The 18,970-nt window shown below is 38.2% G+C and overlaps 1 protein-coding gene across 1 annotated transcript in view; it reads right to left on the minus strand.

The window, feature by feature from the left end:
- The window catches only part of KAT6B (lysine acetyltransferase 6B), a 192,626-nt gene that overhangs the window by 168,485 nt on the left and 5,171 nt on the right, over positions 1–18,970 (minus strand). The window contains exons 2-3 of the mRNA XM_077778727.1: positions 9,682–9,751; positions 5,094–5,970 (exon numbers count right to left, since the gene is read on the minus strand). Of these exons, the coding sequence (XP_077634853.1) occupies positions 5,094–5,714 (621 nt within the window). The 5' untranslated portion in view covers positions 5,715–5,970; positions 9,682–9,751. The remainder of the gene's footprint in view (positions 1–5,093; positions 5,971–9,681; positions 9,752–18,970) is intronic.

Raw genomic sequence — 18,970 nt, forward strand, 5'->3', positions numbered from 1 at the left:
AAACATACCAATATTTGATACTTTATAAATTACAGCAAAATACCCCCAATAAAGTGAAATACCAAGGACTCTGTTTAAAATTGAACAGCATTTCATAAAAGTGCTAAAGCTCAAATATTCAAATGGAATCTTAACGCTACAAAGTGTGTGGTGATAACTGAAGCCTCTCAGAATATTTGACTTTCCAAAGTCCTCATAATCTGACCTAATTGAGCTTTACCACTTTTAATGAGAAACACTAATACTATCCTTTAGGAGTTCGCTCACCAAGTCAAAGATAAAGTTTTATCTTCAGTGGTTTAATTCATTTCCATATCACCTCACCAAAGAGAGCTTTCTTAAATAAATACAAAGAAGTTATGCTAAGGAGCCAGTGTGGTAATATCCAATTTGAATTCTAGACTATCAGAAGATGTGCAATTACATTTCAGAAAGGAAGAAGCCCTTCTATTTTAACTTGCATTGTATTCTTCCTAGGAGCCATGCATAGGAATGATGATGATGTTAAATCTAATTAGACACAGATTTACCACATTCCCTACTGCTTTTCCACATTGCTAATATTATAAATAGCACCTGCTTTAAAAACTGTAATAAGCTCACTGCAACTATCAAATTTAAAATACCAGGGGCGCCTGGGTGGCTCATTCAGTTAAGCAATCCAACTTCGACTCAGGTCATCATCTCACTGTTCCTGGGTTCGAGCCCTGTGTAGGGCTCTGTGTTGGCAGCTAGTTCAGAGCCTGGAGCCTGCTTCAGATTCTGTAACTTCCTCTCTCTCTGACCCTCCCCTACTCACGCTGTGGCTCTCTCTCTCTCTCTCTCTCTCTCTCCCCCTCTCTCTCTCAGAAATAAAACATTAAAAAAATTCAAATTTAAAATACCAGAAATCTATTTGTTGGGGGAAAACAGCTTCTAAACAGTTGAGGAAATGGAAGAAATACTTTTACTGTTACTGAAAAGCCACCACTGTTAACCAGTATACAGCTCAGCAGTAAAGAGGTCTAGAGTCACACTGTCTCCTTAGAATCTTGGCTTCATCACTCACTAGCTCTGTAAGTGATATGACAAATTACTTAGGCTTTGAGTCCTAGTTTTTCATGTGCAAAATAAGGATAATAATCTTATGGCCCTCACACTTATTGTGACAAGTCAAGGAGATAATAAATGTAAAAGCACTTGGAATACAGCCAGCATTTAACACTTAAGAAATGTTATTATTTTTACTATTTTTGTTTCATTTTCACAATTAAATGGAACTGCTCAGCAAAAGTAACTAGAGTAACAGCTTCTCTGAGACATTAGTTGACTAAATTGTGAGATTACTCCATCTCTGTACAAACAGTTGTCTTTTATATCATAAATGTCCTCCCACAATGCAAAATCTACAAATTTCTAGCAAATCAAGAACAATGATAATTTGCCCTTCAAATATATTAGAGAAAGTCCTATATACATGAAACTATAGTACAACCAGTCTACATTAAGATCCAAGTACAGAAGCTAAAGAACAATAAAAAACCAACAATTAATACATTATGGTTTTAGTATAAGAAACAGCAAATATTTTCTACAGTACTAAAATGCTTACATTGCCTATTTGACATTTTGAATCCCTTTGAGAATCTGATTAAAACAAAAACAACAACAAAAAGCAATAGACCCTAACCCTAGAAAAACATATGGATACCGACAACTTTATATTCGATTTCTGGGGATTTGTGGCCTATCTATCCCAAGCCCATTCATGGACCCAGGTTAAGAATTTCTTTTACAATTATTTACCAATTTTACATGGTTTTAAACTATTTACCACTTGTAATCTCAAAGGGCAATATGACATTTTCACCAAGGTAAAATACTACTGCAATATATCATACAAACAATCCAATACATTGTGGCCAAACTGACTTGCTATGATTTTTATTAATTTTTATTTGTTCTTTTGTAAGAATTACATCAAGTAAAGTCATCAAGTAAACATTCTAGGACTCATTTCCTCTATTTTCCTTGTTCTATGATGTTGCTAACTAGACAATATGAAAAGATCAGCATCATAGAAAGAACAGTAACAATTGCATGCTAAGCAATAAATTACTCTGTTCTCAATCCTAGACACTTCCAGACATGAATTTTCCTTTAGACTAAAAATACTTTCAAAGAGATGCTGCATGAAAAAAAAAAAAAAAGATAAGGTTAGCAAGAAATGATGGGCAAGGTTAAAGAAAGGATAAAACAGGGACTGGAAAATTTGTAGTGACTCCTATCTGGATCACAAATTTATTGAAAAATACTATTAAACTACCTAAAGCTGTCTGAATTAGTCCATGTACCTAGTAGTTATAGAACCTTAATATACTTCAGGGTAATTTACAGATTTTGAAAACAAAGATATCCAAATCCATCAAGAAATGGCTCTATATTCCTTAAGAAATTTCCTCATGGTATATATAAGCTTTTATAAAAATTTTTTTTATTTTTTTTTAATGTTTTATTTATTTCTAGGAGAGAGAGAGAGAGACAGCGTGAGCAGGGGAGGGTCAGAGAGAGAGGGAGACACAGACTCTGAAATAGGCTCCAGGCTCTGAGCTGGCAGTCAGTACAGAGCCCGACGCGGGGCCCGAACTCACGAACCGCGAGATCATGACCTAAGCGAAAGTCGGACGCTTAACCGACTAAGCCACCCAGGCGCCCCTATAAAAAATATTTAATGAGAAACAAAAGTGCTTAATATGGCTTTGTCAGACAGAGGAATTAGGATTTGAGTCACTCAGGATATTTTTTTTTGAAACAAATGTTATTAAAATAAGTTTTTCTGTAGGTTTACTTACTTCTCTCTTTATGATCACATTTTCTCACAAAGAATTGGGGGCTGTTTACACAAATACCACTAAAAGATAAACTAATGTGAGGAAAACTAATAAAAATAAAATTAAGAAATAAATAAATGTGGGGGTGCCCGGATGGCTCAGTCGGTTGAGCATCCAACTTCAGTCAGGTCATGATCTCACAGTTTATGAGTTTGAGTCCTGTGTCAGGCTCACTGCTATCAGCACATAGCCCGCTTCAGATACTTTGTCCTCTCTCTCTCTGCCTCTCCTCTGCTCGCTCGCTTTCTCTCTCTCTCTCTCAAATAAACCAACATTTTAAAAAAAAAAGAGGGGCACCTGGGTGGCTCAGTCGGTTGAGCATCCGACTTCAGCTCAGGTCATGATCTCACACGGTTGGTGGGTTCGAGCCCCACGTCGGGCTCTGTGCTGACAGCCAGCTCAGAGCCCGGAGCCTATTTCAGATTCTGTGTCTCCCTCTCTCTCTGACCCTCCCCTGCTCACGCTGTCAATCTCTCTCTCAGAAATAAATAAAAACACTTAAAAAAAAAAAACTTAAAAAAAGAAAGAAAGAAATATTGGGGGCACCTAGATGGCTTGTCAGTGCAGCATGAGACCCTCAATCTAGAGGTTCTAGGTTCGAGCCCCACTTTGGGTATACAGAGTATTTAAAAAAAAAATCTTAGGGCGCCTAGGTAAGTCGGTTGAGCATCTTGTTTAGGCTCTTTGTTGGTTCAGTCAGTTGAGCACTCTTGATTTCAGTTCAGGTCATGATCCCAGAGTCGGGGGATCAAACACCACACTGGGCTTGGCTCTGAGCATGGAGCCTGCTTAAGATTCTCTCTCTCGGGGTACCTGGGTGGCTCAGTTGGTTAAGCACCCGACCTCAGCTCGGATCATGATGTCACAGTTTGTGGGGTCAAGACCCACACTGGGCTCTGTGCTGACAGCTAGCTCAGAGCCTAGAGCCTGTTTCAGATTCTGTATCTCCCTCTTTCTCTGGCCCTCCCCTCCTCATGCTGTCTCTCTCTCTCAGAAATTACAAAGCATTAAAAAATTTTTAAAAAAGGATTCTCTGTCTCTCACCCTCTGCCCCCTCCCCAACTCATGCTTTCTCTAGATAGACAGATAGATAGATAGATTCAAGAAAGAAAGACAGACAGATGGAGGGAGGGTAAGGAAGGAAGGAAGAATGGAATGCTAGGGTTTAGATTAGTCAGTAGAAAGGCAAATCCCCTGGTCCTACCCAGTTTCTAGAGCTGGGTCTCTATCAGCTTAAACCAATGAGGGAAGTAGAGTCCATCTCAAGAGCCGGCAGTATCCAAAGAGGAAAAACAAGCCATCAGGTGCATGACTTTTCTTAACGCTTGTGTTTTGGTCACTTCTAGAAATGTAGTCAACGCCTACAACTACTCTTTCTGCCAACAATGAAGGCCTAAATTATTATAAACAATGTGTTATTGCTCTACTCAGGTTTTAGTTTGGGAGGCAATTTCAGTAGCTTTGAAACAAAACAAAAATCCTATTCAATCAAGATTTAAATTATAGCAGTCACTTATATGTATAAGTGAGAAATCTGCCATATATGTAGAAATACTCCAGAAATAACATAAGACCCAGACAAACTAAACAGTAAAAGAAAAGATATGGTATGACACAAAATAAACATTCACTTTCACCCACTGAGAATTAGACAATAATAAATTAAATTAAAACAGGCAGGATTTAGGTCACATATTAAAACAATTTCAGGAATGTACAGGTTATCAGTATTAACATGATTTACTAGTCTATAGAGTTGTCTTCTCTGAAAATAATAAAGAAAATTTATCAATTATATCTCAATAAAGCTGAAAAGAGAAATTCTAAGTAATTTTTAAATTTTTAAAGAGAAAAATATACAATGGCCTTTCTCAGACTTTTGAAATATATACGGTGGTCCTGCCTTGACAAAGAAGAATTAAAGTTACTACCCAGGTCCCTTTAAGCACTCACCAATTAGCAATTAGCGTTTAAAAAAACAAATGGCAAAATCATCACATTAAACTCTTCCTAGTGAGGAAGCCCCCAATACATAGTAAAATGGTATAGAACAATTTATACTGAAAAACTATATATACATTTTAAAATATAAAAGCCTGCTCTAAAGCAAAAGATTTGATTTTATTCAACTTCACTCAGAACTTTTGCCCATATAAAATTTAACTGAAACTGTACAAGACAGACGGGCAATATATAGAATATATTAAAATTGTCTTTACTTACCTGGTCTTTCTCATGGGGTAGAAGGCTGACAGGTGGTAGCGAGGACGGGAAAGCACTGGGATACTTGGGAGCTGCTTTGCCGTCTAAGCTTCCATAATTGACCCTGTACTGCGGTCCATCTTTCAGTAACCTCCCATTGTTCACTGCGCGTTTGGCCCCTAGTCGCAGCCGCTGCTGAAAGGCTGGGTTGTTGGTGGTGCTTGTGAGATCACTTTGACTTCTGAGATACTTCTCGATGTTTTTCAGGGAGGAGCCATTTGGCTCCTCGAGTCCTTCAATTGCTCTCCTTAAAAGTTTATTCCAATCCACATTGCGGAGATCATTACATGATCCCCTAGACCCCTTGGTTGACTTAGGAAAAGTGCCTGGTTTAACTGATGAAAAGCGCCCAGGGTTGTCTGGGTCCTTATAGGAGGCAAGGCCTTTGTTGGTGACTTTAAGAACTGAGCCATCCTGAACACTGAGTTCCAGCTGTTCAGAGACCGTCTTCTTATCCAACCCATGGGAAGTGCTGACAGCATGGCAGATTCTCTCTTCAGAGGGCCTTTGCTTTTGCTTTTTTATTTTCTGTATAGCTTCAAGAATCCACTCAGTATAAAGTGGGTTTGCAAGTTTTACCATGGTTGACAAATGACTTCAATACCAAAGTTACCCATAGAGGTTCTCCTTGTTATTTAACAGAACTTGAACATTTAAAAGTCATTTACCATTCAACAAATGGGCAGAATATTCCAGACCTTACTGAACAAAACCTCACAAACATCCATCCTTAAGAGATTAAAAACGGGACACACAGGCAATGTTGATAGTTGTCTTATTTGACCAACAGGAAAGACGGCATTCAGGTGAAGAACATATTTCACAAGGAAATAAAGACCTTAAAGGATAAAAGGGAGGGAAAGGTCCTTAATAATGGAACTCTGAAAAATAAAAGACTCTTTAGTATTTCTTTTCAGATGAAAAAGGCTCACAGAAGTAATGACAGGCAAGTATTATGTAACAAAGCCACAGTGACTATATTTCCTAACCAGAAATTGGGTCACATTCTGAGAAGGAAATTTTTTTAGGATTTTCACTTGTTATTTACTATGAAATCATTTATGGGACATTTAGAAGATAACACCTTAGTACTTATCTAATGGATTAATCTTTATCGAAATTAATAACATTACATGAGTGGTTCAAGATTTATGTCTATTCTAAACATAAAACCAACCTCAAAGAATGAGTCTACGACACAAAAAAAATCTGATGAAAGTACAGCTGGCTCGAACAATATGGGGGATTGGGGCACCAACCCCCACATAGTAAAAAACCTACCTATAACTTTTGACTCCCCAAAAACTTAACTACTAATAGCCTACTGTTAACTGGAAGCCTTTCCAATAACATAAACAGTTGATCAACACATTTTGTATATTTATTATATACTGTATTTTTAAAATAAAGTGGGCTAGAGAATAGAAAATGTTACTAGGAAAATCATAAGGATGAGAGGGGCGCTTGGGTGGCTCAGTCGGTTAAGTGTCTGACTCTTGATTTCAGCTCAGGTCATGATCTCATGGTTCATAGGATTGAGGCCCATATCAGGCTCTGTGCTGATAGCACAGAACCTACTCGGGATTCTCTCTCTCCCTCTCTCTGCTCCTCCCCTGCTCACATGCATGCTTGCTCAAAATAAATAAGCTTAAAAAAAAAAACTTCAACTTAAAGAAAAAAGGCAATAATCCTGATTCTTCTATTTCACCTAGATATTATATTTCCCAAGTCTCACACATAAGAAAATTTGCCATCGAGTCACTTCTATGAAATCATATCCTCCCATCCCTTTGCAAAGGGTCTGTGACACTCTCTAACCCACAGGTTGAGAAACTGAAACTAATATGGTAACATAACCCTTCACCTTTTAAATAATATACCATCCTAGGTATCTTAATACCTGGCTCAATACAAGGAAGGTTCATGCAAATCTGATCCCAGGTAGACGGTGGTATGGCTCTGAGAGCCTCTAGTATACAACAAAACCAGTATCTTCAATCTGTATTGAATACACCTGCAAAGAACACCAGGCGAAGTGCCCTGGCCTGGGAGATGGCTCAGATCTGAACTCTAATCTTGCCTTCCACTAAAAACATTCATATCTTAACTCTTCTTAGAATTTAAAGTTTACAGAGTATGCTCACATTTAACTTATCATTTAATCTGCAAGTCAAGTCTATGGATAAACTAAGGTTCAGGGAAAGACGGAACTCACACAAGGTAACAGTCAATAGTAAAACTTAAGGCTCAAATGCCATTATTCTAAAATAGAAGTTGAGTGCTGTGTTCACCTGAACCACAACTGCCTGTTCCAGCTAGTTCTGCCTCTGGAATCAGACTAATGTTACGAATACCAGTTCTACCAACATCTAGTGGAGAAACCCTAGGTGAGTGACTTAAGTGTCAGTCACCTTACCTATTGGGTAATAATAATATATATCCCTCACAGGAGTATTAAGAGAGCTAAGTAAATATGATATCTAATATACAATATACAGTAGCTATCATCACTTCCATTAATGGAGTATCTGTAAGTTTTAAAAAATGTCTCATTTTTTAAAATTAAATTTATCTCTGGTTATTTATATAATGTACCTAAAAGGGAAAATAGTGTCTTTCCTCAAAACTTTAGCCAGATATGGGGTACCTGGGTGGCTCAGTCAGCCAAGTGTCTGACTTCAGCCAGGTCTTGATCTCATAGTTCATGAGTTCAAGCCCCACATCAAGCTCTGGGCTGACAGCTCAGAACCTGGAGCCTGTATCAGATTCTCTCTCTGCCCTTCCCCCACTTTCACTGTCTCTCTCACTCTCAAAAATAAACATTAAAACAAATTAAAAAAAAAAACAACTTTAGCCAGATATGATGAAAAACATAACATTTGCTCTGCTGCTGAAAAACTGGGCCACTGAACTGTACTTGCTCAGTCAGCTTAAAAGAGGCAGTTTAAAAAGGACTGTCCTCTTTGCAATCAGTAAACCAGAGATTCACTCCATTTTCCCCCTCAGATTCAGAAACGTAAGGCTAAAGGGATTGCACAGGTCATCCCATCTAATCTCTAGTTATCCAGTAAAAGATCCCGTGTTCAATAACCCCAACAGATGGGCCATCAAGTCTCAAAATACTTCCACTGATGGAGAATTTGTCACTTTTGAGGCAGTTCTCTCCACTGTTGAAGAACTCTAACTGTAGTAATATATTTCTTGCTCATAAAGGCCAAAATCTTTCTTCCCATTATTGCTACCCTCTAGTCCTGGTTTCCCTAGAACAATCTCAAAAATTTCATATTAATTCTTTAATATGACAAGACTTCAAATATTTGAAAATAAAAATCGTTTGAAAAATCACTAAAAGTGAACTCCATTCTAAAACTGAACTCCAGGGGCGTCTGGGTGGCTCAGTCAGTTAAGCCTCCAACTCTGGCTCAGGTCATGATCTCACATCATGGGTTCAAGCCTCACATCGGGCTCTATGCTGTCAGCTCAGAGCCTTGAGCCCGCTTCAGATTCTGTATCTCCCTGTCTCTCTGCCCTTCCTCTTCTCATGCTCTGTCTCTCTGTCTCAAAAATAAATAAAATAAATAAAACAAAATAAAACTAAACTCCACTCTTTCCACTTGAGACCACTCATATCCACCCTTAACACTTTCTACCACGTGGCTTCTAAGCACCTCCCTCCTTTGGTTGCTCACTAGTTTGGCTAACGTCCATCTTAAAATCTGGCAGTCCGGGCATTATAATGCCAAGTATAAATGTAACTCAAGGTTACATGAACTTTCTTAACAGCCTTGCCACACAACTGACTCATGCCAAGCACACAGTCCAACTAAAAATCCCAGCTCTTCTTTCAAAAATGCTGTCAAGCTGAGTCTTTCCATTCTCTTCCTTGTGCAAATATAAATGCTGGGATCTAAAATTTATTACACTACAAGTTCATTTTGTTGGTTTGAATCTATCTTCCAACTTGTTAGATCATTTTGAACCTTGATTCTGTCATCTATGTCATCTGCAAATCTAACAAGTGCTCCCCTTGTGTCATTATATAAATCACTGAAAAAATGTTAAATTTGGAATTGATATATTTAGGAATAGAATCGCTGGCTTTCATTGTGCAACTACTTTCAAGATAGAACACGGAATCAGTTTGTGTTAGTAAGTTTAGAAAAGGACACATTTTTCCAAAGTAAAATGGTTTGGGGCAAAATTTCATTACAAAACATTTCACTATGCCCAAGTAATTATTTCATCTCTCACCATTTATTCAGGATGAATCAACTAATTTAATTTGATTGCACAAAATACAACTACAGGAAGCAGAAGAGGTCACAGTAAAGTATCCAACATTGCAAATGTGCTCTTAGGCATTCTGGTTACACAAGTAAATAAACATACATTAAAACAAAAACTAATAAATATGCATAATATACCTTTATGACAAGCTAATAGCACAACCTTTACACACAATCAAAGGAATTATTCCATCCATTTCCAACACATTTCAATAAGACTGACATTTTATATCTTAAAAATATAATAAAATAAAGGAAAATACCAGAATTGGAACTCCAAATGTTTTAATAGTCCATGACAAAAAAGAAGATTGTCCAGATCTTCAAGCAAATCTGCCAAAGGAAAAAAAAAAAAAGTAAATGTTAATTTGGGCATAAGGAAATCCCTCAAATTCAGAAACCATCTCGGGGATCTTCACAACTATCCAATCCAAACAACTGCTATGAGTTTACAAGCACTTTACTTTTGGTGTTTTATTAACTCTTTCCTACCAGTAAAGGGTTTTTAAGAACATGGAATTCAGAACAGGAAACGGAAGCCCCAAAGCAGTACTTAAAGAAATAAATTTTGGGGATGCCTGGGAGGCTCAGATGGTGAAACACCTGACTCTTGATTTCAGCTAAGGTTATGATCTCAACGTTCATGAGATCAGGCCCTACACGATGCTCCACACTGACAGCACAAAGCCTGCTTGGGATTCTCTTTCTCTCTCTCTCTCTCTGTCTCTCTCTCTGTGTGTGTTATCCTCTGCTTGCATGTGTATGCACTCTCTCTCACTCTCGAAATAAATATACTTTTAAAAAAATTGGGGGGTGCCTGGGTAGCTCAATCGATTAAGTGTCCAACTCTTGTGAGGGAAGGTCATGCATGATCTCAGAGTTGTGAGATCAAGCCCTGCATAGGGGTCTGTGCTCAGCAGAGCCTGCTTAATAAATAAATTCTCTCTCTCTCTCTCTGCCCCGCCTATGCTTGCTTACATGTGCAAGCACGCACACACACACACTCTCTCTCTCAAATAAAAAAAAAGATTTCTTCTTCTTTAAGACCAGATCTGTCCTCCAGGTTGTGACAGAGCCTAAGCAAGAATCTCATCAAGGAGGAAAAGAAAATTGGTATTACTCAAATAGCCAGGCAGGTAGAACATTTTGTCTGGGGGGGGAGAAGGCAATTGGTGTTTGAAGCACAGTTTTAACTTTCCCAGGGAACTTTCACTATTTCACCCAAAGGTCACCTGGCACCAATTACTGATTGGATAATCAAGATAGGGCCAATAATTGCACCTCAGAGAAGGATGTAACAATTTCCACAATACTAAATATGTACTGACACAGATCACACTTTACGACAACAGTGAACAGTGATCACATTCACTTCAAAGGCAAAAAACTAAATTTAAAACAATACTGTGAATAATTTCATTTTTATCTTATACAAAACAAACAAGCAACCTTATATCCTCCTTCTCCTCTCCCCAACCACAGACACACACCCCACTCTTCAATTTAATCTTAAAATTAGCTCTCATCTGACACCAACCAACCGAGTTAATTAGGCAGAAGCAGATGTAACTCAGCAGCTCTGTGCTACAAGCAGCATCCGTGTTAAAGCCTGCGCATATGCACGCGCGCACACACATACACACACACACACACACACACACACACACACACAGCTAGAAGAGGAACAAAATAAGTAGTCTCTTATCTGTAGCCAATTCTCAACTAAACACATCCACTTTGTATATTATCCACAGCAAATTTTTTAATCTTAGGCAAGTTTGTTTCTGACATCCCAATGGCCCCACTGTAAATTGGTATACACTAAGAGAATAGATTGAAAACTAATTTTACTCTAAACAGTATCTAACTAGAAAGACAAATCTACAGCAAAAAAAAAGCATAATTTATTCAAAAATCAAACAGAAATGCTTTTTTCCCCAATTTGCAAGTATCCACACCACTTCTCTTTTTCAGAGCACCAAGATTTGTTTCACATGTAGGTAGATAGGACATTCTATCACAAATACCCTAAAAATCATTATTCTCATTTTTTTCTATAAAATGAAAGTTGGACTAAAAAAGCTATCAAAAAAAGGAGTGAATTATTTGAAATTAATTCTGAGGACTCACACCACATCAAATTAAATTATTCTATTTTCTAAGGGTTTCAATCACTTTATTTTTAACTACAAAATAATATCAGTAAATTATATGGTTGTATGGATGTATTTACATCATTCATTACAAACTATTCTAAACAGATCTAGAGAAATGCTTAGTCCAACACGAGCTTCTGGCTTCACTCGTATTATATAAATATCAACACTATTCAGAAATATTCATGTCAGCATAAGAAGAGTCAAAATACCCTGGATCATAAATATTATGTGAAACCTCCTCAAAGTTTTCACTAAAGCTGTGTGTTGTTTCAAAATCAGTGTCATAATACTTGAGTCATAAGATTATAGATGAGCCAAAAACAGTGGTTAAAGATTAACAATAGAGTTTACTCTTTTGTCATCCTGGGTCTTAACTTGCTAACAGTTATTTTTAGTTCTCTCACTTTTACATGCTCCTGGATTTTTTCATAGCCTGTTATGTAACTGAGTGAGGCTCCACAAATCTCAGCAGTATCTTCTGAAACAGAACATACACTGCTTAAGAGACCTTAACTTTGTTTCTTCTGTAACCACCCAGCACAGACTATTGGCACAGTTGCTCAAAATAGTGTCCTCAGTTAACAAATATCTGCTGTCTGACAACATCGAACATCATCCATATGGTGATATTTGTTAGAAAAGAAGCCAGACACAAAAAGTCATACATTTTCGTCTAATTCCATTTATACGAAACATCCAGAAAAGATAAACCCATATATACAACATAGACTGGTGGGGCCTGGGGAGTGAAGGAATGAGGAGAAACTACTTAATGGGTAAGGGATTTTATTTTCTTTTTTTCCTTAGTTTACTGTCAAGTTGGTTTCCATATAACACCCAGTGCTCATCCCAACAAGTGCCTTCCTCCATGCCCATCACCCCCGTTCCCCTCTCCCCCACACCCAGGGATTTTATTTTAGATCGGTTGGAACTAGACAAAGGTGGCAGTCACACAACACTGTGAATGCACTGTCACTGAATTGTTCAATTCCTTCCTTCCTTCCTTCCTTCCTTCCTTCCTTCCTTCCAAAAGAGAGAGCAAGAGAGCGCTGGAGAAAGAGTATCCCAAGCCAGATATGGAACTGGATCTCATGATCTGAGTCAAAATCAAGAGTAGGAGGCTTAAACAACTAAGCCACCCAGGTGCCAATGAATTGTTCACTTTAAACGGTTAAATTAATGTTATGTAAATTTCTCCTCAATATATCATTTAAAAAGAAGAGAAAAGAAGGCACTAAACTATAATACCAACCATTTTCTGACACCTACTGTGGGACAGGTACTTTATACAGATTATCAGTAAACCTTAACACAACCGTGTAAGGTAGCACTGTTGGCCCATTTTGCAAAAGGATAACTGAGACATGACTTGGTCAAGACTTCAGACAACTAAGTCATGAAGGATTTTAATTCAAATGCTAAAACCTAAATTCTTTCCTGTTTCTCCACAGGCTTTCAAACTAAACTTGCATCTCTTGTAGGTGCCTTGGATATCACCTGCAGGTGCCCCTGTGGCTTAAACACTAGGGCCACATAACTCCTTGCACCCAACAAAGCAGCTCTACTTTAACTGTCCCATTTATAACGGGCCTCTCCATAAGATTCACTTCAGAGAAAGGGTTCCTTTGACTACAGAAGGGAAAAAGTCTGGAAACAACTGAGACTCTACCTTGCCAAGTGGGTAAAAACACCCCTTGGATGGATGGGACATAAAGTAGACCTTGAAAAACAAGACAGAACTTGGGATAACTGCCCAGTTTCTTCACGCAAATGAAATGAAAATTCAAATCATGTCATGATCTCACGGCTTGTGAGTTCAAGCCCCACATCAGATCCTCTGTCCCCCTCTCTGCCTCTCTCTCCAACAAATAAACATTAAAAAAAAAATAGGATTCCTGTTTGATTTCACCTTTGTATACCCCTAGATTTCCCAGGACCACAACTTGAACATAAGAGGGGTTCAGTGCCTATTTGTTAAATGAATGCATCAGTGAATGAATAAAGGGAATCTAGCAGAAGGCACAGAAGCTAAGAATGAACTGCCTAACAAAAGGGACACCGAGTTCATGTGCATGCCCAGAGCCAGTATGTGTTGAAGAGAAGCAAGAAATAAAGTTGGGTATAACAAAAGCCAGGCTGAGGCATGTGAACATGACATCTGAAGTAAAAGGAAGCCAATGCGGGAGTAGTGACACAATGAGCCATAATGAAGTGTACCCACACAGGCACAAATTTGTTGAGTGTTTGAATTACTGTGGCAATAATATCCATCCAGTATAGACTGGAGGGAAGGATGACTGAACAAACAAAAGCAACCAGTATTTCATCTCTCTCCCAACATCAATCTTGTTCAACTTAAGAGTCTAACTCAGCAGCAAGCCCAGAGTAGGCACTCCATAACCGTTAATTGAATTGAATTGAATTCCCCATTTTTGGGGAATAATACTAAATTCTTTCTCACTACTCATTAACATAGAGAGTTTTCAATTCACAAGCTAATAATGTTTTCCAAGGATTTCTAAGAGGCTAAATCACCATGAAAATTATCATTTCAACTAATACATATTATATTAATTGGAAGTTTAATTTTTCACGTCATGCTCTCCTAGTTAACAATATCCTTGTTATGTCATTAAACTATAATTGTGTAAATCTGCTTCAACAAACAATAACTGAACCATCAATAAACTATTATGGCTCCCATAATCCCTAGCAAAGATTAGTTTCAACATCATCATCACAAATTAGAAGAGACATGCCCCAAATCTCCTGGTGAAGCCGGAAGAATTAGGTTTGCATAGTCATTCCTACATTTAAGTGCTCAATAGTTTCAGTCTCTAAACTTTAATCACACTGTTAGGAACCTCACAGGAAATCTGATCCCTTGTAAAACAGAGGATTTTGGAGACAAGATGAAAAATCATTTGAAGTCATCAGGCCTTTGGAGCCAGGGTACACTGATTAGTAATGATGATATTATAACTAAGCACTCTCACTTAAGAAATAATCAACTGAATTTAGAATGTCTTTTTTTGGCATTTAAAAATTGCTATTCAACCCTGGATTTCTTCCTAATTGTAAATTAGCTTTAACCAGGTTTTAATGACAAAGACTAAGAATAATGTATTTAGAAAAAAAGTCTGACTCTGAATTTTTAAGACTATTTTGAAAATACAGATCATTGGAGAATTCTGCATTAAATTTATTACAAATGTCTCCAAACAGGATATCCCGTACAGCCTGAAAACAAATTAGGGTTCCCCCTTGAGAACCTCAAGAAAATTAAAGATCTATTTTTAAAAATGAACCAATATACATGCAGACATTTGCATATAATTTCAAGGGTTTACAAGACCTCTATCACCTATCCCAGGACCAATTAAGGTACACTGACTACTCTAACTTTACTTAAAAATATTTTTTTAACATTTATTTATTTTTGAGAGAGAGAGAGCGTGTGCAAGCATGGGCAGGGGAGGGGCAGAGAGAGAGGGAGAGAGAGAATCCAAAACAGGCTCTGCGATGTTAGCGCAAAGCCCAACACAGGGCTTGAACCCACAAATCACAAGATTATGATCTGAGCCACCCAGGTGCTCCTAACTTTACTTACTGTATATTACTTACTGTAATATACAGAGGTCAATAATTGTATTGAGTTTCACAGTAACTACATGTGCTTTAATTGGACATGTTACATTATAGGTAAGAAAGTTGGTTTTGGATATTATCAAAAAGGCATCTGAAATCTTAGTCAACAAGGAGGTATGCTGGGATGGGACATACCTAGAATGTTCAGGGATCAAGTCCCCACTTTGCCAGCTACCTAAGCTATGGGATATTGGACATGTTAATCAATATAAGTCTCCATTTTCTCCTCCATGAAAAAGATTGTATCTCTGCAAAACAGTTTTGCAGAACTGTTAAGAGGAATAGTTGAGATAACAAATATGAAAGAACCAAGGATGGTGGCAGACACATAGCAGGAACACAATAAAATGCAAGCTCATAAAAGGAAAAAGGGCAAAACAGTCAGCTGGAGACCTGTAAAATCTAATCTAGCTGAACTTCTGTCTACACGACCATTTTCTCCGAAGAGACAGGGGAAGTCAGCACCTGACTCTTAATTATAGTTGCAGACAAGTAAAAATTCAAGACAGAGCACAGAAGAAAGTGAACAAAACCAAAAATAGATTTGTAATGGCAAGAAGGGGGTCAAGAACAGTGTGTTTTACTCGTAATCATATATCTTTTAAGGTCAATCAAGCTTTTAGAAAACAATACTGCACAGGAAAATACCTTCTTGACCTGAGAAGTAGGAAAAGACACACACAAAGCACTAACCATAAAGAAAACACCAATAAATTTGACTCCGTTAAAATGAAAAACTTCTATTCATTAAAAGACACCATAAAGAAAGTGAAAAGGCAAGCCACAATATGGAAGTAGATGTTTGCAACATACACACATGCAAAGGATCTGTATCTAGAATAAATAAAGAACTTCGAAATACCAATAAAAGACACAAGGTCCAGGTTAAAAAATAAATAAGGGGCAGAAATGAACAGGAATTTTACAAATGAGGAAATCCAAGTAGTCAATAAATATATAAAAAGCCACTCGGGGCGCCTGGGTGGCTTAGTCGGTTAAGCGTCCGACTTTCGCTTAGGTCATCATCTCACGGTTCGTGGGTTCGAGCCCCGCGTCGGGCTCTGTGCTGACTGCCAGCTCAGAGACTGGAGCCTGTTTCAGAGTCTGTGACTCCCTCTCTCTCTGACCCTCCCCTGCTCGCGCTCTCTCTCTCTCTCCTAGAAGTAAATAAAACATTAAAAAAAAAAAAAAAAAGCCACTCACCCTGGTCACTAACCAATTAAATACAAGTTTACCAGATTGGCTAATTTCAAAAGCTATGAATCTGAGTTTTGGAGAGGACAAGAAGCAATGGGAATTCTCATATACCACAGGAGGGACTGTGGTCTGGTACAGTACTTTGGAAAACAGTTTGGTACCTAGTCAAGTTGAAGACAAGCATACCTCATGACTAGAGCCACCATACAACTCATCATCCAGACACGTTTGTGAATTAAAGGTGTTATACTAGTAACTACGCTGTGACAACAGACACAGCTAGGATAAATGGTCACCCTGTCTCTACCAGGAATTCCATTCCTAAGTGTACACTTTAGAGAAACATATGCACACATGTACCCACATGACAGGTACAGGAACACTCATAGAAGCTTTGTTCACAATTTCCCCAAAGTGGAAAAAACTCAAATATCCAGCAACAGTAAATGCACTTAAAAAAAAAATTGTGCAAGACTATGAGTCCTACAAAAAGGTGCTTTAAGGTGCTTTGGAAATACAAATTAAAGTATTTTAAGAGAAGAAAAATATCCCTTCATCACATTTCTCCTATCCATCCATCATTACCATTCTGCAAGCAAAGACTGATCACTATAGCTCACACATCCCCACTTTCATAAAACAATTTCCTTCCCGCCCATTTTATACAAATACAAGCAAGTATACACATGTGGAAAACTGAAGGTATTTTGTAGAAAATGATCTAAGAGACTGAAAAGTCACCTGTTAGGAATCCTGGCATTTAATAAAGCCAGACCAGTTGGTTAAGGCTTCTTCTAACTAGTATGTAAAAAACCCATGATGTTTTTTGAGGCACATTAAAATTACTTATTAAAATTCCTTAGCAACCTTCCAATACTCACCCTATTTTACTTTTCATTCACATTATGCCTTACATCTGATAGTTTCCATCTTACCTTCACAATAAGTACACGAGATAAACCTCTGGCATAATGGCAATGACATAATACCTACTTTACTCAGAGGCCTCACTATAGCTAGTAGGCAAAACTTCAACTGACCATGTCATCAGCATCAACCAATCATTCCCCTAAGTTCCTCCTTTATGTTACAACCTTCCTTTATCATCCCCCCTTTTTTTAAATCATCATTTTTACCTCCCCAATCTTCAACCTTAAGTTGAAGTTCTCAGGTAAAAATCTTATCCCTCTGTGAAACGTGATATTTTCCTATCCTTCTTAGAAATATAAAAAGATTGCCCCAATTCATTTTGATACATGTGTGAAGAATTTATGTAAAAATGGAGTGTTTTATTTCAGGGCTATCCCAGAAAATCTAGGGTACACAAGTAAAACAGGTATAATGTACTTTACTCATATTTATACCAAAATAATAATGATAACTTTTTTTGGAGTACGACAGAACACTATCTCAGCATAATTATTTCCCATTTGCTACTTTCACCTCCTGTCCATATTCAGAAGAGTCTTTATATACTCTTTAACTTTGAATTTCTTGGTACCTCCACCCCAAAGATACTTGATATTTAGGTCACAGGTTCTCTTTACCTATTTTCCACATCTTTAATTCTTTATCACTATTCTCACAACTTTTGTTCAATACTCTCCTAACATATCCTAATACCTTCTTCCAATTGCAGAGCTTAAACTCCTTCAAGGAGCACAGGAAGCCATTTGCAATGCAGCCCCTCCTCTGCCTTTGCCCCTGTCTCCCACAACTTCCTGCACTCTGCCCATACTAAAGTACTTACAAATTCAAAAAGACACAATACAATGTCTTCCCCAAGGTAGCACTAAGGTGTCCCCCTGAAATAGACACCCTGCCCTGCCTCAAGACTCCAGCTCAAGTTTCACCCAAGAAATTCAGCCAATCAACAACCTGGTCTCCCAAACTAACCCCTTTCTTTGCCCTATCCCCACTCCTGGTGCAGGTCACCAAATCACATTCACCTAGACCCACTGCTCAGCCCCACCTTTTTTTTTTTTTTCCCCACACCTGCCGCCTTTTCTCAACCCCCTGAATCCTCCATCTACTAAAGATATACTAGGCAAGTTTTGCTCTTCTGTCTTATCATCGTTCAAGACTCTCCCAAGCATATCCATGCCATTCTTCCATGTGTTCTAATGCTTCATAGACGCCAAACCTCCTTTACAATTCCGATATGCCAATATACCCAGATACCTGCTTCCCACCACAGCAAACTGTACTTGCGCCTCACTTTCCCCTAATACTTCCCACAAGCCAGTCAGTATCTACTCTTCACTGCTCTCTCAACTCCACTCCACATCCACCACACCCAAACCTATTCTTACTGTCCCCAGATAACTACAATCCCATCCTTCTGCATCATTTCACCCTCCCTCACATACCCCTGTCCCCCTTCGACATCTCCAGTGTTGCACCTCTCCGTACCCTCACTTTGCACCTGCTTGCAGACCTCCAGTTTCCCCTCCCACCCACCACCCCATCACCAGTCTTCTCCAGACACTCACTGGCCCCCCCACCGTTTCTACCAGGTCACTCCTACTCAGAAAACCAATCCAAACCC

The sequence above is a fragment of the Crocuta crocuta genome, unplaced genomic scaffold, assembly GCF_008692635.1.
Source record: "Crocuta crocuta isolate KB4526 unplaced genomic scaffold, BGI_CrCroc_1.0 scaffold167, whole genome shotgun sequence".
Taxonomy (NCBI): Eukaryota; Metazoa; Chordata; class Mammalia; order Carnivora; family Hyaenidae; genus Crocuta; species Crocuta crocuta.